General features: G+C 44.0%; 1 protein-coding gene across 3 annotated transcripts in view; it reads right to left on the bottom strand.

The window, feature by feature from the left end:
• Nucleotides 1-23,345, bottom strand: part of LOC144480245 (2-oxoglutarate dehydrogenase-like, mitochondrial) — a 93,809-nt gene that overhangs the window by 45,884 nt on the left and 24,580 nt on the right. For all 3 annotated transcript variants that reach the window (XM_078199512.1, XM_078199514.1, XM_078199513.1), the window contains exons 5-14: nucleotides 22,489-22,604; nucleotides 19,844-19,998; nucleotides 18,404-18,550; nucleotides 16,223-16,313; nucleotides 12,517-12,696; nucleotides 9,506-9,634; nucleotides 8,871-9,050; nucleotides 7,231-7,383; nucleotides 5,163-5,265; nucleotides 4,577-4,705 (exon numbers count right to left, since the gene is read on the bottom strand). In XM_078199512.1, coding sequence (XP_078055638.1) covers nucleotides 4,577-4,705; nucleotides 5,163-5,265; nucleotides 7,231-7,383; nucleotides 8,871-9,050; nucleotides 9,506-9,634; nucleotides 12,517-12,696; nucleotides 16,223-16,313; nucleotides 18,404-18,550; nucleotides 19,844-19,998; nucleotides 22,489-22,604 — 1,383 coding nt within the window. The remainder of the gene's footprint in view (nucleotides 1-4,576; nucleotides 4,706-5,162; nucleotides 5,266-7,230; nucleotides 7,384-8,870; nucleotides 9,051-9,505; nucleotides 9,635-12,516; nucleotides 12,697-16,222; nucleotides 16,314-18,403; nucleotides 18,551-19,843; nucleotides 19,999-22,488; nucleotides 22,605-23,345) is intronic.

Genomic DNA, 23,345 nt, shown 5'->3' with positions numbered 1-23,345 from the left:
ACCCTGCAAACTTAGGACAGACTTTCCACTGTGGTGAAAATCTGGGCCCTAGATTTTGACATTTTTGTATGCCAATGCTGGCACATGAGATTGCTGTAGTTTTACAAGTTAACATTATCATCGTGGTTGAATGTTAAGTGAGCAGTTTGATTGACAGCCCTAAGTTACAGTTAGGTTGATTGGCCATGCTAAATTGCTCCTTAGTGTCAGTGTAAATTAGCAGGGTAAATACATGGGGTTACGGAGATAGACCCCGAGTGGGATTGTTGTCAGTGCAGGCTTGATGGGCTGAATGGCCTTCTTTTGCACTATAGGGATTCTATGAAGTGGTTATGGAACAAAAATGTGTATTTTCATAAGAGATTAGTTGAAGAAATTTCAATCTATTGAATGTTTTTTTAAAAATCAATGAAAATAGCGAGGTCATCAATAGACATAACTGTGTGTGTCAACATGGCTCCTGAGATTTGCCCATGCTGGACACTAGATAAGTTGGGGTTAAAGGATGGTGGGTTAGCGTACATTGGCACAAAATTGGCATTGAGATTATAAAAGGTAATGGGGATGAGTGAGGGCATGTGTTGGCATGGAGAATGTGTGTGTAGGGATGTGGGGTGAGGTTTGGGGGATGTTTTATGTTTTAACTTTTTTTTTCTAATTCTGGACACAGTGCAGAGCCTGGAGGCAGGTCATCAATCCATCCAGCCGGCCTTGAGGCTCTGGCAGTCATTTCACTTCTTCCTGGGTTGCCCACTTCGACTGCTATTCTAGCCCACATCCCCCAGACAGAAGATCTGACATCCGGGCACACGTGGAGTTGGGAATTCTCCCGTGTCTGCTCACCTGACCTGGGAGTGAAACTCTCGGCCTAAGTCTTTGTATTATTTCCCATTTGCTTGTCACTCAATCTAGTTATTTCAAACTCTCCCCTGTGTTTTTGTCTGCTAGTCATTTTCTCCTTCTCTGTAGTGCTCCTTCAATCATCAGCTTCATATTTATTTTCTCCAGCTGCTCTCCTCATCTTTCTTTCTCGCGTTCTCTAAATCACTCACCACACCGTGTCTAACTTTTAACTTTTTATTTCAAGGAAAGGTAATACGGCAGCCAACAAATACCAATGCAGAGATCGGCCGGACCAGGTAAAGATGGCAGATTCTCTTTCCTAAAGGATATTATTGAACCAGGTGAGTTTTAGGACAATCCAGTAGTTTTAGTCATAGTGAGTCATACTGTAAGAAGTCTTAAAACACCAGATTAAAGACCAACAGGTTTATTTGGAATCACGAGCTTTCGGAGCAGTGCTCCGAAAGCTCGTGATTCCAAATAAATCTGTAGGACTTTAACCTGGTGTTGTGAGACTGCTTACTGCACCCACCCTAGTCCAACGCCAGCATCTCCACATCATGAATCATACTGTATAGAGGAGGCCCTTCAGCCCGTTGAATCTACACCAACAAAACTACATTAAATCTACACTAATCCTATTTTCCAGCGCTTGGTCCCTAGTCTTGAATATTATGACATTTTAAGTGCTCATCCACATATCTTTTGAAGGTCGTGAGGTTTCCCACCTCTATTGCCCTCCCAGGCTATGCATTCCAAACTCCCACTCCCACTTTGGCTGTAAAAGATTTTCCTCAAATCCCCTCTAAACCTCTTGCCCCTCACCTTAAAATTGTGCCCCCTCATTATGGTCACTGTTATTAATACTAGACTTTTGATTCCAGATTTATTTAATTAACTGAATTTAAATTCTAAACTGCCAAGATCGGATTTGAACACAACATTAGTCCAGATATCTGGATTAATAGACTATCAGCATAAACATTGTGCTCCCTACCATACCCAGTACCTCTTGCCCCTGACAAATAGCAAAAGCAGTCACATGCATGCCACAGATCAATAACATTTCTGGCAAGTGGCAAAGAACGCCATTTGTAAATAGATTTATCAATAAGCACATAAACTTAAAACAGCATCTACAAGCTCCTGCAATTGACAATTTAATTTAGATTGGGAGGAAAGAAAACGTTTGTCACAAAAACAACAAAGTATTGCTTTTGTGGCATTTAGATTTAGCACCAAAGAATCCTTGGAAAACAGGTACAATACACAAAATCTGTGTTAATCCTTTGCTGTGTCCTAAATATAGGCTGTTGTTCTCCTGATGCATTTCGTGCAGCGCAGGTCATGTTGGGGTGGCGCAGAGTCGGAAAAATCGCCGTTGAGAGGTCTAGCACATCCAGGACGAGAGAAAAAACCCATTGCAAACCTCTCAGCCACCGTGTGCAGACATAATCTGGTTCCTGATTATGCATGATCAATTTGAAGCCGTATTCTCCCTGCTCCTGGGATTCTCTGACCCTCAAACACAGCGGTAACCTGGTGAGAATCACTACTGGTCTCCGCAAATGGAGATCAGGCCGGATAGGCACGCAGTCATTTCTTCGGGTGAACGGGGAAATGACAATGTCCATCTAGCACTCTGCAGAGGCGCTGCCAGATGGCACTGCTTGATGGGTACTGCTAAGGTTCCAGGGGCAGTCCCAAGGAGGAGGACCCAGAGGGGGCTATGAAGAAGGTCATGCAGTGGGGGGAGTCATGAAGCGAGACCCATTGGGAGGGCCCCCAACACTGGCGATCTATGTTGGGGAGTGGGGCGGGAAAATATGCCTTCAATGGGGAGGTGGGTGGGGGTCCCGACATCTGTTGGGAGAGGATGGGGGGTCTTCAATTTCATTTTGAGACCAGGATCCCTCTCAGAACCAGTGCAAAACTTACCCCTCCCCAAAAAAGGACGAGTGTGGGAAAATTGTGATCTGATTCGGGTTGGCATCACACCGGATTTATCACCCAAAATGACACTGGGAAAATTACACCCATAATATACTTTTTTGATAGCGGCAGAAGATGAACGAGGAAAATTGCATGCAAATGAATACCAGGTGGTTTTGCATACATTTCCCTTAATCGCATCAATGCAGTCTTCAATACAAGTTCCAAAGCAGCCATTTGGTTTCTATCAACTAAAGGTTTTTTACCGTTGGCATGTGTTCAAAATGGTGTTGCAACTTCAGAATTTATTGCAGAATGCCATTAGATTCTCACATTTAAGGATGGAGATGGTGCTTTGTATTGAGCCAATGCTTGCACTCTTTTTGCACTACAGTGCCAATAGCGTGGGGCCAGAGGGGGTTCATGAAGCAAGACCCATTGGGAGCGCCCCCTTACCAGCAAAATATGTTTTTTGGGGGGGAGGGGGGGGAGAGAGAGAGAGAGAGAGAGAGAGAGAGAGAGAGAGTGGGAAAACATGCCTTCAATGGAGGGATGGTAAGGAGATAAGGGGGAAACAATCACTGGTGCCTCTAACAGTTGTTTATGAAATGTGCCTGGTCCTCTCCTAAGCCACTGTTTCCCTGTCAAAGACCAAAGGTCTGATTCTAACTCACTCTGACAAACATAAATAACTAGCAGCAGCCTTAAAAATGGTCACTTACTGCCCCATATAACACTGGCACTCTGGCCACCATCTTGGGTAGAATCCAAATATGGCAGGCTACCTGCTTTGGATGGAAAGCTACATCAATGTGACAATCAGGGTTCTGTAACAGAAGCTACCTGAGCTTCTGGAAGGTCAGGAAAGTGAAGATCAAATTACAGGTTTCCTACAATCACGCTCGCTGAAATCTGGTAAGAGTGCAGACCATGGATTGAACCCGTGATCTGCCTGACTCATTGCAAAGCCTGCAGTTGGGTTTCTTACTCTTACTGTGTTTAATTGTACTCCCATTTCATCCAATTTTTTATAAGCTTCTGAGAAATCTATTTATTGGCTGCCTCAGTTTAAAAGTTACAAATAGGGCTTGAGTAATACATAGTAAAAGACCAATTATATTGGTGCACAAGAAACACTCTCAGGCTGGCAGGTCATTTCAAAGGTCCAACATGAATCATATTTTATATTTCCTTCTTTTACATTCAAATAATTACACCCACCTGCGACCACCTTTCTCCAACTCTGCCTCTATTTCAGCCAGTGACAGATTTGTCACCGTACCAAACACAGCATGAATCACAGGGAGGGAATGGGCACAAGCTGCAGATGGCCAATAACATACAGCTGTAGTCTCATGCATAAAAAAGACCGATGGGGTCATATGAATCCTGCTCTGCTCAGAATGTATTTTATTTGAATATTATACATAAGCGCTCATATTTGGCTGGCTGACTGTGGTAAGTTCACAATCAAAGCAATTCCACATTCATGCCAAATTAGGGAAACAGCTCATTTGTGCTCCTTTAAACAGCAGATGGTGTTTGCTTTGACCCACTGCACCTTTTCGGTCCATCTCCTACACCACAGGCTGACAGCTAATACTGTGAACTTTCTGATACAATGAAATATTGATAAACAAAAAAACAGAGTACATTCATGTGTAAACCCGAATTTAAAAAATACATCAGCATAGAACCAATACGATTAATCCCCCAATTTTCAGAATCATTTTTGACCTAAAATAATTGCGCTGACCATGCTTTCACCTAATAAATGTGATTTGTTAACATATATACATACCTGAGTGAATGGTAAAACCTTCTATCGGCACTGAGCTGGCTACATTCCCAATATGTTGCAGGATTTCCATGGAAAGGCCGGTTGGGGCACAAGTCATACTCTTTGGTTCTCCATTCTGAGTAAAGAAACCTAAGATAAAAAGTGTTTTTTCTTTGTAATCATTATGCGGATAGTGAAATTGTTCATTTTTTTAATACACCGCCTAACAATTAGTTGTTAATTTTTTAGCACTTTTGAGGTACCGTTTAACACTGCTAATATTAATCAGGCAATATGAGAGCAAGACAAGATCAGTGCTTATTTTGAGACACAAATTAAATACATTCTGGCAAGGTTGGGTTGGGGGGGGTGGGGGGGGGAATGATTCTCTGGCCATTCACGCCAGCCGGATTCTCTGGTCCCACTGGCAGATATTTTTAAAATATCTTCTTCAACTGCTGGGAGTAGCACTACCATTCAGTTACCATCAGGTTCTACTTGCTTGTTTTTTTACACCTTTGCTTAAAACCATAGCCTATCGCTATGTATATTTAGAACAAGTCTTACAAGAATATCCTCCCACGTAAGGCTATCGAATTTTGCTCACCTGGCCAAGGGGAATCTAGCCATTCTTTAATTTCAAGAATTTTCTCATCCTTTGCCCCGGTAAAGGCTTCCTCACAAATCCTGTCATAGTCTGCTACTTCCTCCTTGAAACAGAAAAATTCATCAAATGCAGTTTACAGAGCTTAAATGTCCAACTGAGGAGTCACCTGAAAGGAGACCAGGTGTTCACCACAAGGGAGGGAGGGGTCTGGCAGTGGCTGGGGGCAAAGGAAGGGGCAAGAGAGTAACTCATGCACTTCCTGGCAGCGCTGACAAGGAGACAGATTCACTGGCTTCCCCACGGTGTCTTTCGCGTGGTCGGAGGCGGCGTACCATTGGCCAGCAGCAGGATCTTCTGGTCCCACCACTGCCAATGGGATTTCCCATTGACTCAATCCCAGGCCGCTGGGAAACCCGTGACAGGGGTGCGGCGTCAGTGAGACCAGAAGATCTAGTGACACATGTCGGCCAGACCAGGTACGGTGGCACAGTGGTTAGCACTGCTGCTTCACAGCTCCAGGGACCTGGGTTCGATTCACGGCTTGGGTCACTGTCTGTGTGGAGTTTGCATATTCTCCTCGTGTCTGCGTGGGTTTCCTCCGGGTGCTCCGGTTTCCTCCCACAGTCCAAAGATGTGCAGGTTAGGTTGATTGGCCATGCTAAAATTGCCCCTTAGTGTCCTGGGATGCGTAGGTTAGAGGGATTAGTGGGTAAATATGTGGGGGTAGGGCCTGGGTGGGATTGTGGTCGATGCAGACTCGATGGGCCGAATGGCCTCCTTCTGCACTGTAGGGTTTCTATGTTTCTATCTACAACAATATGTTCGACTCTTAAATTCCTGCTGAAATGGCCGAGTAAGCCACTCAGTTGGGGCAAATAGAGATGGGAAATAAATGTTGGATTTGCCAGCACCACCCACATCTCATGAAAGAATAAAAACATGTCCAAACTTTTGGCTAGTTTGACATTCCCCAGTAATGCAAATAACGTCAAAAAGAAAACGTGCAGAGTATTAACACTGAATTAGGAACATGGATCAAAATTCTAAACTTAAAACATAGAATTCTAGCAGCAATCTTTATACCATCAAGAAGCCTACATAAGGGGCTGTTTTTAATGGAAGCAACAAGGGTCTCGCTCATCAGCTGGAGAAACCTTGTCACTTCTATTTGGGAAGTCCCACCACATGAAGTGCCAATCCTGTACTTAAACTGGGCAACGGTGGGGATTCCCTGAGATCAAGGATAATGGAGATGAAAGGGTCACCTGTCGAGGGCTGGCAGCAAGTCAGAACTTGGCAGTTCTTCATGGCTTGACAGCTCCACTGGGAAAGCAGTTGCTGCTTACGGTACTGTACCCACCAAGGCCCAAGATCATAGATGGACCTAGGCATTGATGAGTGATGGTTGCGAGCGGGGGCAAAGGCAGGGGTTTGGCACTCAGCGAGTCCCCCTTCCCAATGCCAGGTCCCTTAATCAGGCACTGAATGCTTTTTAATGAGGAATCCACCCTGGCAGCCCAAAGACAACCCAAGCAGGATTTACTTATTGGGCTTCTTGCATGGCCCGCTGCCGGTTGGGTGAACACCAGCGGCAACATGAGGCTGCTGAGTGGCGGAGGATGGGAAGGTCACCCACGGGCCTTCCTGCCACTGACTTAATGGGGGTAGAGGCAGGAAGACAGTGGGAGTCTCTAACCTCCGGCCCGATTAAAGGCCCCCAACTAGAAAACCTGGCACATGGGAGGTTACAGGATGTCAAGAAAATAGGATACTCCAATTCCTTGTTATTTTAATTTTGCCCACTTGTGTGCCTCAGACTGGCGCCACTTTAAAGTAACATCTTCATCCAATCCTTCAGAAGCAGTTATCGCATTTCAAGGATCATGGGCTTCTATCGCAAGGCTTCTCACCCAGCTACATTTGGTGTCTAAATCCACACAACAAAATAAAATGGAGGCTGAGACTAGAAAATCTGAATTTGATTTATATCTGATCAGGACATTTGATTTCAACTATCTTACTATATTAAGACTACAGATTTGAGATACAGCTGGTATAGTGTGCAGACCTCATACTCTTGCAGTGTCAGAACTCCTTCAGATATCAATTTATCTGCATACTTCTTCAGAACAGGCACCTGCTGCTGGATCTGCTTGTACATCAGAGGCTGCGTGAACATGGGCTCATCCATTTCATTGTGTCCCCTTTTACGGTAGCAAACCTAGCCATTGACATCGAAATGAAGGATATAATTATCTGAAATCAGAACTATTTTGTACTGTACCTGTGCAAACATTCGCTGCCTAATAAAATTACTGTCACTTCAGAAGATGTGCCAAAAATAATTAAAAACAGATATGTTGTCCAGCGTTTGTGCCAGAATTGTTTAAGAAGCTTAACTGAAAAGAAATCAAACATGTCTAGTTTCATTGCCTTGGTCAACAGGTGATTCGACAAAACATTCAAACACCTTCATACACACTCTAAACACAATTTATTGAGCTATTAAAAAAACTTGATAATGTTATCTTTGATTACTTTTTCATCTTCACATCTGTTCCAAGAGGTGAGATGTAGCATATCCAGGTGCAAACTGAAGCTCCCTTCATTCCACCGGAATCTATGCACTGACCTCCAAACCGGGACACCAGTGCAAACTTTTCAAACAAAAAAAACTTGCTTTCCTTCTGGAGGATGAACAATCTGCAAGGGCGGCACGGTAGCACAGTGGTTAGCACTGCTGCTTCACAGCTCCAGGGTTCTGGGTTCGATTCCCGGCTCGGGTCACTGTCTGTGTGGAGTTTGCACATTCTCCTCGTGTCTGCGTGGGTTTCCTCCGGGTGCTCCGGTTTCCTCCCACAGTCCAAAGATGTGCGGGTTAGGTTAATTGGCCAGGTTAAAAAAAAAATTGCTCCTTAAGAGTCCTGGGATGCGTAGGTTAGAGGGATTAGTGGGTAAAATATGTGGAGGTAGGGCCTGGGTGGGATTGTGGTCGGTGCAGACTCGATGGGCCGAATGGCCTCCTTCTGCACTGTAGGGTTTCTATGATTTCTATGGTTTAATGTTGTGGTTCACAGCTACTAGGAACCTGATCTTGCAAATAACCCTTGCCGCCATCATGCCAGTAAGCCTTTCATTCTGGGCTGCATTTAATCACAGGCTCCACAGATAAAAGGAAAGCCTATTAAACTACTGTGCTCCCCCAGTTCCACATTTCGAAAGCAATCTGGCAGCCAGAAAATAACTACATTGGTTTCCTAAAGGTACGGTCCTCCAGATGTTCAATAATATATTACTGCCTGCCCTTTCAGTTACACAAAATTACTACATTTTAAAGAATCAAAATATACAGGAATATATTGGGCGAGATTTTCCGGCTGTTACCACTGGTGGGATTGTGCAGTCCTGCCTGCAGCGTGTTCCCGCTGCGGGTTCCCCGGTGGTAGAGGGTACAAACGATGGGAAATCCCGTTAACAAGGGCAGGGACTGGGAGATCCCACCTTTGGCCAATAGCAGGCTGCCTCCACTGCCACCAAACATGCCACTGGAGGAAAATTCCCAACCAAAATTACAGTACATTAGAGAGAAAAAACAACTCATTTTATTTGACGACTGATCAAATTATACACCGCACATAGTTTTTCTAAACATACATGAAACCATGTCGGCAACATTTCAAATACTGCAATATATCATCTTGTAATTACCAGATCGATTACAACATCCTTATTGAATGTGTTCCGCCACTCTGCAGCCACTTTACACACATAGTTCACTGCTTCCGGGTCATCACTATTCACATGAAAGATGGGTGCGTTCACAACACGAGCAACGTCAGTAGGGTACGGAGATGAGCGGGCCATCCGAGGATCTGTAGTAAACCCAATCTGCAACAGCATTTGCCTTTCAACATTAACAACATCACAGACTGCATTTCATTGTTTTAAAGTTTATTTTATTAGTGTCAGAGGTAGGCTTACATTAACAATGCAATGAAGTTACTGTGAAAATCTCCTAGTTGCCACACTTCGGCACCTGTTCAGGTACAGAGGGAGAATTTAGCATGACCAATGCATCTAACCAGCACGTCTTTCGGACTGTGGGAGGAAACCAGAGCACCCGGAGGAAACCCAAACAGACACGGTGAGAACGTGCAAACTCCACACAGTGACCCAAGCCGGGAATCGAGCCCAGGTCCCTGGTGCTGTGGGGCAGCAGTGCTAACCTCTGTGCCACCGTGCCGCCCAATTGTTTCTGGTCAGAAATAATTCAACAACTTACTGATACACACGTCCCACAGTCGTATTCTACTGTGTATTAGCTCAAATATGCCTTTTCTTACCTGGTTATTTACAACTACATGAATAGTACCATGTGTAGTATAGGATGGGAGGTCGCTGAGATGAAATGTCTCATACACAATACCCTGCCCAGCGAAAGCAGCATCACCATGTAGAAGGATTGACATAACCTTTAAATTTAAAGATAAATTATTTTATGAATCAGTCATTGCACTCTTCAATCCTTTTTATTAAAGAAGGTACTAAATTACGTGGTCTAATTCAAAATATATTTTTTTAAATCATAATACCTTGGTGAAGGACAGTCCAACCAGATAGTGGATTTTTGTAAATAACTTTAAATGGAGAAGCCCCATGCAGTCCAAGCTATCATACACTTATTTTTAAAAACACCTTGTTTTTTTTATTACCAATTGATATAATTCAGTTTACTATTTCTATCTATACTTATGGACCTTGAAAACAAATATTATTTTGCCTTCTCCTTTAGAGCCACTCAGACCTCATCCAGATAATTTGCTCTTGAGCTCCATTTATTGGATCTCTCTCTGTTCAGGTACCATGCCCTACGGAGGCATTAATGAACATGGATCTCCATGTTAATCTTACCCTGGAGACATGGGTCATCATCCTTGATGGTACATTCATCCAGTTTACGAGGCTCTTTAGAAAGATGCTTCTGTGTCTACCTCGATCTCTTTTACCATTGATCTTTCCCATCAGCATCAGACTTTCGAAATCATGATTTCTTATTATGTGCCCAAGAAATTCCAACCAACTCTTCCTGATCATAGAGTCCTTTTGATCTCAGATTTTACTCGCACCTCTTCATTGGCAGTGTGACTTATCCAAGATATCTTTATTATTCATCTGAAAAACCATAACTCTGCAGCTTCAAGTCTTCTCTGCATTGCTTCACTGATCATCCAACGCTCACTGCTGTATGTCAAAGTTGATGCGATGTAGTACTCCAAGATTCCTAGCTTTGTTTTTATGGATAACATAATTGGCCATTCCAATTCTTCATCTTATTTCTTGGTTGCACTTTCCTTCCAATGTTAACATGCTTCCTAGATAACAACATTGGTCTACCTGAGAGACTTTTTGATCTTACTTTGTGGTATGACTTCCTTTTTGGACACTACTAGACATTTTGTTTTTCTACAAATTGATACTCAGCCCTTTCCTCTGACTTACATTCATGACTCTATCCAAAATCCTATGCAGTTTCTCTCAAGAGTCAGCAATAAGACTTGTGTCATCAGCGTATTTTATACTATTAAAGTTGTAACCTCCAATTAATAATCCAGAAAGGTCTTCAATCTCTCAAAGAGTACTTTCATTATACAAATGGAATAAATCTAGGGAGAAAAGATCCCCTTTTTAACCCCTCTTTTAATCTTCACAAAATTACTTAGGTTGTTTTTACAGCCACGGTTTGTTCCCAATAAAGATTTCTTATCACTCTAGGATCTTTGCCATCAAGGTCAAAAGAATCTTCCAACATAGAAAATAGAGGCAGGAGAAGGACATTCGGCCCTTCGAGCCTGCTCCACTATTAATTTTGATCATGGCTGGTCATTAAGATCAAGGCCCAGGGCCAGCGATCGGAAGGCCGGCAGTGCAGGGCGGCTGTGCATCCTGCGCCCCCCCCCATATCCCATAGAACCTGCTCATTAATTCTTCACATTTCACCTTGTCAAACATTTTATAATCAATTAAAGACATGAATGCACATTTTTTTCATCTCAATGGCTCCTTCTGATAGCATGCATCTGGGTTTCAAAAATATCTTACTTCAATGAACATCTGAAAAACTTAACTCCAACTGCTATACCTGATTACTTCACCTCCATCTATTAACAGAAGAATCAGGAATGAAGGTTAACTTCTATGGCAGAATTGACTGGAAGTTTCTTGCTGCAAACTGTTACCTTTTCTATCTGCTCATCAAAATATCTACATGTCATCTGTATTCATTTCAAATTTAGACAGCTAAATTTAATTTAAACAGCTTCGCACTGGTTGGCAGACCTAGTTTAATGAAAATTGCACCACAATATTGCAAATCAAATGAAATATTTTAGCGATTCAGGAAGACGAGTCAACTTTGTTGAATGCCCTTGAGCAAGTCTATATAAACTGTGTCCATAGACATTTCTACAACGTTAGTCACCTCTTCAAAAAAAAGTTCAAGGTTCATTAGACATGACCTGCTCTTTACAAATGCAGGTTGCTCAACAGCACTTCAACTCTGATTTATTCAGCGCAGCGGGCTGGGGGAATCTCGCGGCGGGCGAAGCACCGATTTTGCGCATGTGTTCCCGCCTTGATAGCGGCACCCAGTGCCGGATTTCCGGCAGCATCAGTTCCACGCCAGAAATCGGCGGGGAGGCACGAAAATCATTTAAATAAAGATTCTAATATATTTTAAATACAATTTGCGGGCCCTGGACTGAAATCTCTGGGCCCGCGAGCATCTATTCTCCTCCCTCCCCACGACATGGGGCAGTGCCAAGGGGATGGGGCGGAGGTTCCACTGCCACTGTGCAGCCAGGATCGGTGGGGGAAGGAGTCAGGAGATTGGGGCAGGCCGGGAGGGGGGAGGTTGGGGCTGGGCCCGGGGCCAGGCCCAGGACCAGTGATCGGAAGGCCGACAGTGCAGGGCTACTGTGCATCTTGGCGCTGACAGATTGGTGCAAGTGCCCCATCAACGCTATGCTGCCGGCCTCTCCAGTGGGAATAGGCCCCGCCCACTGATTTATAACGATATACAAGTTGTGACCTCTGCAGTGCACAGAGTGTCGGAGATTCTTCTCTGAACTCCCACTGAAAAACCCAACATGAATTACTCCAGTTTTCACGCGAATTCAACACTTAGAATTTTTGTTGGGAGAATTCCGGCCAGCCTTTTATTTCAAGGCGCTCGGATGACCTATTTTAAGTATCTATCAACTAAAAGAATAAGTAAGTAGCTTAAATGTAGCAACAAAAGTTGATACGAAACAGAAATGGTTTGGAAGTTAAATAAAGGTCAGCTTCTCCCCCTTACCTTTTTGCCTGTGGTGTCTCCACGGTAGAACTGCACCGCTTTGGTTTTTCCCTGTACCACTGGATTCACTGCTTCGAGGTGCGAAGGATTTGCCATCAGTGACACGGTAATGTGTTTGTTAGTTGTTCGGTTGATCCTTTCATGGTAAACACCCAGATGGTACTTAACATCACCTGATCCCTAAATGATGCATTATGGAGGTTACACATGATTCCTCATATTGACATATTGCTCTTAATCCCCTGTTAGTTCTTAAATAAACTATGTTAGAAAACTGTAGGTAATTGGGGCAGTCAGCACCGCAAACATCATAGCGAACAAAAGAAGAAATGTAGAACAATTCCAAGATTCAATGGAAGCCACCAAAGCTAAGTAACCATTGGTGGAATTATGTTAAAATGGATATTTTAAGCGTGTTTAATTGACACGGGGTGGCACAGTGGTTAGCACTGCTGCCTCACAGCACCAGGGAGCTGGATTCGATTCCCGGCTTGGGTCACTGTCAGTGTGGAGTTTGCACATTCTCCCTATGTCTGCGTGGGTTTCCTCCGGGTACTCCGGTTACCTCCCACAGTCCAAACATGTGCAGGTTAGATGGATTGGCCATGAAAAATTGCCCCTTGTCAGGGGTTCTAGCTAGGTTAAATGTATGGGGTTATGAGGATAGGGCCTGGATGAGATTGTGGTCGGTGCAGACGCAATGGGCTCCTTCTGCACTGTAGGATTCTATGATCTATGACTAAAATGAATGTTATGACTAATCAATATATTAAGACATATTTGATATAGTTGATATACAATTATTCAGTATTGATACCTTTTGCTTTATAAAAGATAGTACCTTGGAGGGAAACATGAAGTTAGCCTTTATTTTATTTCCTCGGATATTTGTTTTAAAGCTTGTTGCTCATTCGAAACTACATTGGGGAATGATTTCTTTTTAGATTTTTGGATAGTAATTTTATGACAGCTAAGGAAAAGGAGGCAAGGAAAATTATTCCGGTTCTACTGAACTGCTACATCAAAGTGCTGGAGTGTGCTACAAAATTATAGCTTCAAAGCAACAACTTTCTCAAACAACTGGGCAATCATCCAAGAACTGAGGCAGTTTACCAGAAAGTTGATCAGTTACTCATATTTTGAAATATGGAGAAGAGGATCACTAAATAACCTTCCTCACTATCAGATGGAAATCAAATTTGAAGTACAAATGTATTAAATTCCAAGATATTTACAGCATGTTAAATTTACAGATACCAAATGGCTGCCACATCAATTGGTTTCCACTTTACAGCTGATTTTTGGAAACAAAAATGTTCAAAACAAGTTTTCAAGGGACTTCTCAATGTTTTTGCTATGTAAAAACAAAACTGGGTGGCTTCATGGTTCCCTGTAACTAATCTAGAAATGAATCACACAAAAAAATTAGTACCATATTCAATGACATATTCTTATTCTTGGAATAAATTTTAATATCATTACCCAGCCTGCACCTGCACATGATCCCCCCCCTCACTGAATATTCAAACCTCGCCCCCTTTGGCACTGTCCTGGCACAGGTTGGGCACCGCCAGGTTTATACAGTGTTACTGTGCCAGCCTGTGCCAGGACAGTACCGGGGTAGGCCCTCATGGGAACCCCATTGGGGGGGGGGGTGCGGTTTATTTCCGGTTGCACGTAGTTGGGGGGAAAAGAGTACAGGCAGTGAGGGGGGAATTGCAGGTACAGGGAGAGCAGGTGGTGAAGGGGGAAATGTCAGTGAAACTTCCACAGTATCAGCTGGGGAGGAGCCCAATATCTCTGTTTGGAGGAGGGGGGGAATGTTCCACTTCTGAGCTGAAATGGAACTCTGTGGAGTTTGTTGGAGTTGAATTTGTGGAGTTTTGTTAAAGTAAGTGAGCTGGATACACGGAGCCGGCCTTGCTGACTCTCTCGGGCACCGCCCCGCCAGAGTAATGGCATAAATCCCACCCGCCCATTTTATTTATTCAGAGAAGCTCAAGATCTGGAGAGAAAACTGGTCTGTGCAGCTGGAGAGCGACATGCTAGTTTTCAGTCCAAGCCTGACATTGAAAAAATCTGGCAAGATTCTGCCCACGCAACGTGAAATTCTGCTGTCACAAATTGTGTGCTTTTTAAATAAAACTTGAGTTTGTGTGCCCTCCACCTTATTTTGCACCATTTTGCACTCTGTTGGTTTGATTTCAAAGATGTGGAGATGCCGGCGTTGGACTGGGGTAAACACAGTAAGAAGTCTCACAACACCAGGTTAAAGTCCAACAGGTTTATTTGGTAGCAAAAGCCACTAGCTTTCAGAGCGCTGCTCCTTCGTCAGGTATGTGTGAGTTCTGTTCACAAACAGGGCATATAAAGGCACAAACTCAATTTACAAAATAATGGTTGGAATGCGAGTTTTTACAGGTAATCAAGTCTTAAAGGAACAGGCAATGTGAGTGGAGAGAACTTGGCAAGTGCGGAACTTGGCAAGAGTGTTCTCTTCCTGTTGGGGAACACTTCAGCGGTCACGGGCATTCAGCCTCTGATCTTCGGGTAAGCATTCTCCAAGGCGGCCTTCACGACACATGACAACGTCGAGTCGCTGAGCAGAAACTGAGAGCCAAGTTCCGCACACATGAGGACGGCCTCAACCGGGATCTTGGGTTCATGTCACACTATCTGTAACCCCCATGACTTGCAAAATCTCACTAACTGTCCCGGCTGGAGACAATACACATCTCTTTAGCCTGTGCTTAACCCTCTCTCCACTCATATTGTCTGTACCTTTAAGACTTGATTACCTGTAAAGACTCGCATTCCAACCATTATTTTGTAAATTGAGTTTGTGTCTTTATATGCTGTTTGTGAACAGAACTCCCACTTACCTAATGAAGGAGCAGCGTTCCAAAAGCTAGTGGCTTTTGCTACCAAATAAACCTGTTGGACTTCTAACTTGATTTCAAAGAACAGGCAAAAACAATTTCTCTGTGTAGCTTGTTACGGTGATAACATCACCCAGAGCTCACTAACATCCAGAAACAGTCCTGGACATTTTTAGCAGCAGGATAGTTTATCACCAGAAATCAAATAATATTCTTAAAAATTAACGATGGAACTTAATGTAAAACATTGTTCAGTTAATATTATAAATGAATGGTTGCCCATTAAGTGCACAATCCTACAGATAAGTTTAGAATTTACAAATCCAAATAAAAATACAACACATCAAGGTGAATTTTCTGGGCCCACCCATTGTGGGAATTGTCATGGGTGGGACATAAAATTTGGCGGACCATTTTAAGGTCCATTGACCTCAGGTGGGAATTTCTGGTCTTGGCGCAGGTGAACCAGAAAATCTGTCAATTGGCATTCGTATCTCATTCTGATTGTCAGTATATCACAATAGGAGCAAATTTCTCAAATCGTTATCATAAAAATAAAACTTAAAAAGACTCACAACACCAGGTTAAAGTCCAACAGGTTTGTTTGGAATCACAAGCTTTTAGAGCGCTGCTCCTTCCTCAGTACTATCCACCTGAGGAAGGAGCAGCGCTCCGAAAGCTCATGATTCCAAACCTGGTGTTGTGAGATTTATTACTGTGCCCACCCCAGTCCAACGCCGGCATCTCCATATCATAAAATTTTTAAAATCAGGTTACTTTGAGAATTGCAAATGAAACCCAAGTGTTGAAAACAGATTAATACTCACCTCCTCTGAAGCTTCCAACTTTGGATCAAACTGACAGAAAATTTGTTCCAAATCCTTCCGGATTACATTGGCCAACACGTTTAACCGGCCTCTAGAAAAGTTTTCAATTTTTTTAAAAAATAGTATGGAAATGCATTTCTTTGAATACTTAAGCAATGTTTTACCAGTGTTTTTATAGAATTAACAACAGCCATAAATTATAGTATTGACTCTAATCAAATTTAATATCTAGCCACTGAAATCAGGTGGCTTCAGGTTCACCCTCCTCAAGGCCTGTCCAAAATTCCAACTCCCTCTGAAAGGAAAAGAATCACTCTGCAATTCACCCATGATCAAAATTCAATTTCATGATCTAAGCAACGTATTAATTGTATGCAGGGCTTGGACTTTTTGGATGCAGTGTTCCATTTTGGGGACACTAACATGGGATGGATACATTAATCTTGAAGAAAGTAAGTCAAGCTATGAATTAACATGGTGATTTGAGGGATAAAGGGATTGGATTATGATGAGAGACTGGGGGCAGAATTTTCCCATCCAGCCCGCCATGGGAATCATAGCGAGCGGGACATGGACCATGCAACGGTCCGTTGACCTCGGACGGGACTTTTCGACCTTGGTGCAAGTGCGGTTGGAAAATCTCACTCTGAGATAGATTGGTTCTTGATCAATGAGGGGATCAAGGGGTATGGGGAGAAGGCGGGAGAATGGGGATGATAATCATATCAGCCATGATTGAATGGCAGAGCAGACTCGACGGGCTGAATAGCCTAATTCTGCTCCTTTATCTTATGGTCTTATGGGTAAATCAGGTTACATTTCTGGCAGAAGGAGGTCAAGATAATATGATTGAAGTATTTCAAATGATGAAGGGAATTGACAGGGTAAATTGGGGAGCAATCTTTCCTCCAGCAGGATACACAGAATCAGGAACATTGTGAGAAACTGCACTAAGTTGATTTTAAAGAAAAAAATGTTCTCAATGCATTAGAAGAATGACTAGCACATATGCCAATAAAGCCACAGAGGCAAAGTAAAATGACTTTAATCCAGAGATAAAAGTTCACTTGTGAAGTAAAGTTAATTAGTATCGAGTAATGACAGGAAATTGGGATTGAAAAGGTAAAGGGTAGAATTCGCCCATTTTGAGACGAGGTGCAGTCACGGGCAGCTCCAGCTGCACCTGTCCCGCTGACCAGAATGGTGGGATCTCGCGCCAGATTCTTTGCTTGGAACCTCATTAATTATGCACAGGCGAGTTCCCCTCTGACTCTCCTGATGGGCTGGCAGCTGATTCATCCATCCACCTTCAGCTGACGGGTTCAAAGGTCCCGTTCAATTCAAATACTGGTCCAGCACAATCATATCATTCTCTCCAGCTTCCCCAGACCATGCTGGATGTCAGCAACCCAAAGGGAAAAGGCTAGCAGCATCAAGAAGAAATCTGTTCCTTGATTCAACCACCTTCCCCTCCAGCCCTTCACCTGCAAGGAACCCACATCCCACTTGTACCTCTATCCACTGCCACGGGAGACTTCAGCCATCCCCTTCCAGTAAACGATGTGATATCCTTTTGACCCTCTTGTTTGTGAGCTTTTCATGCAGCCTTGCCAGGGTCCAGCTTTCTTCCCCTTGGTCTTCCCTCTGCCTGCCATTGTGAGCCCTCATCCCTTCTCTCCCATCCTTCACCACCCCCCCCCACCGAACCTTTGCAAAGCACTCCTTGCACATTTGCCCCCACCTTTTTGTACCCCTATACTCCCCAATCCCAGGCACAGTACTGATCGGAGATGGTGACACAGGAGGATCCATGGGTCCAGTAGCATGGTGGTGTCCATGAAGACCAGCTCAGTATGGAGATGGAAGGCAGGAACCAGTCAGCCCTGGCAGAGTGGTATACAGTGCATCTGGAGCAGTGCAACACTATGGCAGAAAGGATTTGTCGCATTCTCCTCTATGTTGCTGCCAAACTGAGCACCACCTGGTGTATGCCACTCATTAGCAAGCGGGTTAGATGTGATTTCCCGCCAGCGTGATGCAAAATTGGAAGGCCTGACGGGACACCACCGGCAGCTCTTTTAAAGAGTATTCATCAGATACAAATGAATGCAAATGCTATTGGTGCCACCAACCCAACATACAGCATCAGACTTTTCTCAAAATGAAAACCAGGTACCTTACCTATGTGGCATGCCCATGATCACATTATCCACTCCCTTGGTAATGGATACATCAATGATGGTCTTCAAAGCTGGAATTAGAACCTCACAGCCTTCCACACCGAACCGTTTCTCAGATGACCATTTTCTTGCCAGAAATTCTTCAAACCTAAAAACAAAGAAAGGGCGATTCTAAGAGTGACTCATCTGATGAAGGAGCAGCGCTCTGAAAGCTCGTGATACCAAATAAACCTGCTGGACTTTAACCTGGTGTTGAGAGACTTATGTGATTTTAATTATGAGCAGCAAGCCAGAGGAGCACACAAGCCAGTCATCCAATCCCTCTGGCAGGAGGCCAGGCCCATTTTGAGGCTGAGACCTAACTGCCAGTGACCTGCAAACTCCAAACGGGTGATTCGTTGCTGACGTGGCTGGCAGGAGGTGGTTTTAATCAGAATAAAGCACCAAAAGGTGAAGGTGAAGGAATGGTGAAGCAGATCAGTAGCTACAACATGATGCGATGAACGGAGGGCCAAAGTTGGGAGCGTGAGTTTTAATAGTGCAGTTGTAAGTGAATGGGAGAGAGCTTTTTCTCCAAGAGAAGTATTAAGGCTGGGAAAGTAAAGTAAAATAAAGTAAAGTTTATTTATTAGTCACAAGTAAGGCTTGTGCAGTTACTGTGAAATTCCCCTAGTTGCCACACTCCGACGCCTGGTCGGATCAACGTACCTAATCAGCATGTTTTTCAGTCTGTGGGAGGAAACCCATGCAAACACAGGGAGACTGTGCAAACTCCACACAGACAGTGACCCAAGCCAGGAATCGAACCCGGGTCCCTGGCGCTGTGAGGCAGCAATGCTAACCACTGTGCCACCGTGTCACCCCTGGGAAGCAGGAAAAGGGATACCCGGCACATATTGTGACACAGAGAGAAATTGTTCCTTACAACAACAGGCAAACTATGGTCACATTCAAGCCACAGCAAGAACACCAAGTATAAAAACCACTGCAGGTCTCACAGCAGCGAAACGACAACACTGGTTCATCTCATGCTGTAAACTAGCAAAACTTCCCTGTGAACAAGAAATTTACTGATAAAGTTTGATACAAATATTCTGCACCGGAGGCGGCTTGCGATTGGCCTCTGGCAAGATCTTCTGGTCCTGTCCCAAGTCTATGGAGCTTATTCGGTGGGACTGGGAGATCCCGCCAGCAGTGAGGTCTGGAAAATCCTGCCTTCTGATTTCCAGTTTCTCCCATTCTCTTCTGAATATCTGCTGGCGCCTTTTTGATTAAAACTGTTGCTTCCAAAAAAAACATCAAACGCAAGAATCATAAATTATAAGTTTGTTTGCGACCAAGGTCAACCTGCTTCAACTAAAGTTAACAAGCTTTGTGTTAGAGGTTATTTGAAACACTAAAATATTTCTTATTAATAAAACAAAATATAATTGTATTGTACCTTGTTGAACGGATCAGTCGAGCCAACAGCCTTCTTTTCTCCTTGTTAGTAAATTTCTGTACGCCTGGAGTTTCAAATCTCTGTCTGATCCACTGGCATTGCTCCACATCGTTTATAAACATGAACTCCAAGCCAATATGCCGGCAGTAGGTGGTCTGATTCAAATAAGAAAGTTAAACTGCACACAGCGAACATTTACACGTTAAATTAGTTATTTTAAATTTATCAACAAACTCTTGCTGGAAAAGAATGGCAGTGAACCCAAAGATCATCTACTTAAGTATAAACTGCCGGTGTGTAATGAGCAGCAGAATGGGACCTGTTAGATACAAAAAGAGGCTGGGCAAAGCTATAAGAGTGCTTTGTATCAGTGTTCGCTAAGGAATCAATGCTGACAAAATGGCCGAAAACCACCGTCCTTGTTCGTGGCTGGGATTTTCCAGTGGCACTAAAAGTGAATGGAGTTTTGGCTGGAACACCAAATCCTCCGTTCTCACTTGCAGTGGGACGGGCACAGACAAGATCATCGAATCCTGCCCAATATCAGTCGAGGCAGAGATGGTAGAGGTAATGGATTTTGGCTTGCACCCAACGTTGCTAAATGAAATGGGAGTGAAGCTAGCAGAAGGGATTGCACCAAGGTGCCAGCTTCATTATCAGCCATTTAAATGTACAATATTCAGTAACAAAAGGTAGTTTCCATTAGAAGCTGATAATCCATACGCAAGATAACATAGGCATTGAAATTGCAGCACAATCATGCCAAAGCCATCTAAAATAGAGCTTCCATTCAAACATTAGGTGGAATTTAATCTCCGCTGGGGAGGGAGGGAGGTCTGACCCATCGGCTGGAGAACTGGTGGAAGCCCTGTGTTGCATCCATGGGTGAAGGCTTATTAGCCAGTGCAGCTCTGAGGCACCAGTGGGATAGTTAGCCATCCATGTCTGAGATTGGAGCAGAGCTGTCAGCCCATTTAAGTGCCTGGCACTTAAGTGACGAGCACTGGGTCGCCCCTGGGATGAAGGACCCTGAGGGTAGAGACCAGCAGCTCTCTATTGCCATCAATGCCACTGGGAATGGTGGCAGCTGCCGGAATACACGGAATAGAGGCCAAGGATTAACAAGGGACCACAAACCAAAAAGGTGAGGTCATGGGGTGAGAGTTGCATTGGAGGGGCTGGATGAGTGCCTTTGAACAAGGAACACCCCCAATTCCCCACCCCAGGGGTTCATGAGCAAAAGCAACAGCTTGTTTTTTGGGCTCTCTTTATGGCGACTCCACAACCTCAATGAGGTCCTTAAGTGGGCATTTATCGACTATTAGTGTCAGGCGAGAAGACCGTCTTGGAGCCTTCCCACACTGGATTTGAGGTAGGAAGGCAATGGGGTCCCCACACTCTGCCCCCGATTAAATGCCGACCGTATTCAAGCTCACCTTGACGGGGATGGCGGGGGGGGGGGGGGGGTGCGGAATGATACTTACATCCAACCATTGAGCTTTTGCATTTTTCAGTTTGTTAAGAACATTAGGATTTGAAGGTTTATAAACAGTTCAATGTTTTTCTGCTGAGCACACTCTTGATGGGCTTCCACCCCTCCCCCTAGGTGTGCTTTCCGGCACCGGAGGCGGCTTGCGATTGGCCACTGGCAAGATCTTCTGGTCCTGTCCCAAGTCTATGGAGCTTAGTTGGTGGGACTGGGAAATCTCGCCAGCAGTGAGGTCCGGAAAATCCTGCCTTCTGATTTCCAGTTTCTCCCGTTCTCTTCTGAAAGTTGTAGGGGTGTAATGCAGGGGTGGCTCTTTAGGCAAAGAAGTGGGACACTGCCTGGATAAACTGGGACTTTTTTCTCTGGAGCGTAGAAGGCTGAGGGGTGATCTTATACAGTTCTATAAAATAATGAGGGGCCTAGATCGGCTAGAGAGTCAATATCTTTTCCCAAAGGTAGGGGAGTCTAAAACTAGAGGGCATAGGTTTAAGGTGAGAGGGGAGAGATACTAAAAGGGTCCAGAGGGGCAATTTTTTCACACAGAGGATGGTGAGTGTCTGGAACAAGCTGCCAGAGGTAGTAGTAGAGGCGGGTACAATTTTATCTTTTAAAAAGCGTTTAGACAGTTACATGGGTAAGATGGGTATGAAGGGATATGGGCCAAACATGGGTAATTGGGACTAGCTTAGGAGTTTAAAAAAAAAAGGGCGGCATGGACAGGTTGGGCCGAAGAGCCTGTTTCCATGCTGTAAATCTCTATGATTCAGCTAGACTTCCAGTGTAGAAGATTGAGTTGCGGGCTTGGATTTGGAGTGGCTGACTGCTCTGCTCCAGCCTCAGACCTGGAATAGCTATCCTACTAGTGTCTTAGACGTGCAGTGGCTAATGGTTTGGCTTATTGTTAGTTAGGATGCTGCCAGTGCAGCCCCTTTTGAAAAAAAATGTTTCAGCACAAAAACTACTTGTTACTTGACCAATGGAAAGATCTCTGGGAAATAACATTGAGCACACATTCTGAAGGTGATAGATTACCAGTTTACAGGTGACTACCAGACTCTCAGCAAACCTTCAAAATTATTTTTTTGTTGAATTAAAAAGACAACCGATTCTGGTTTGGAGCATTAACCATTCCATGCATTGACAATCCTGTACTGACCTCCAAACGGTTTAGGATTTCACGCAAAGAGATTGCAGGTTCATTTCCACCAATGAAGGTTGTTACAGGCAGTCGAAAAACTTTATCCAGATCAGACTCATGCAGTCCATAATAACCTGTATGATTATAGACAGGAAGGAGAAACATTAGGAACAGGACAATTATACAGGATCAATATTTAACTGTGTAACATTGTTACTGAGGATATGGATTATTATGAAGAAACAATCGCAGTAGTGACATCAGTTTAGTGACTTGTGGTAAATAATTTTGTTAATGAAAAAATAAATCAAATTTTCTGCTCCTGTTTGTGTTGGGCTAGTTCGACAATGGGAGCAGAAAATATTGCAAGAACTCCAAAGTCACATTTCAGGACGATGTGAAAGCATGACGTAACTGCCCCCTATACCATCAGTCAGTGACAGCCTGCTTTACCCCCGACATTCAAAGTCGTGAACATCATTCTAACAAATTTACATCAGGCCCATGCGTTGGAATCATCCCCCACATCAAAAAATCCATCCACGATGGTGTGCAGTCAGAAGCACGACTGGTCTCTGAAGGCATGTACCTGACAAGCAGTACTCACAGGGGAGCTCAGAGGCGAATGCCATGCTCGGTGGGGTGGGAGAGTGGAAAGGGTCATGACTGGATATTGCAGGGGGCATGGGGAGGCACCTAGATGAACTGCGAGCTGTGTGCTGGGACAACCTTTAAAAAATGGCACCCGGATCTTCAAGTGGCTGATTTGTTGGTGGGGTGGGCAAATCAGAAGCCAACGTGCCACCGATACGATATGGATCCCATGACTTCAGGATTGTTTTGCAAAGTTCCATGCTACATGGCGGAGAATGCCA

This window comes from Mustelus asterias, chromosome 28 (genome assembly GCF_964213995.1).
Source record: "Mustelus asterias chromosome 28, sMusAst1.hap1.1, whole genome shotgun sequence".
NCBI classification, from domain to species: Eukaryota; Metazoa; Chordata; class Chondrichthyes; order Carcharhiniformes; family Triakidae; genus Mustelus; species Mustelus asterias.
This window is presented reverse-complemented; position numbering and strand designations above follow the sequence as displayed.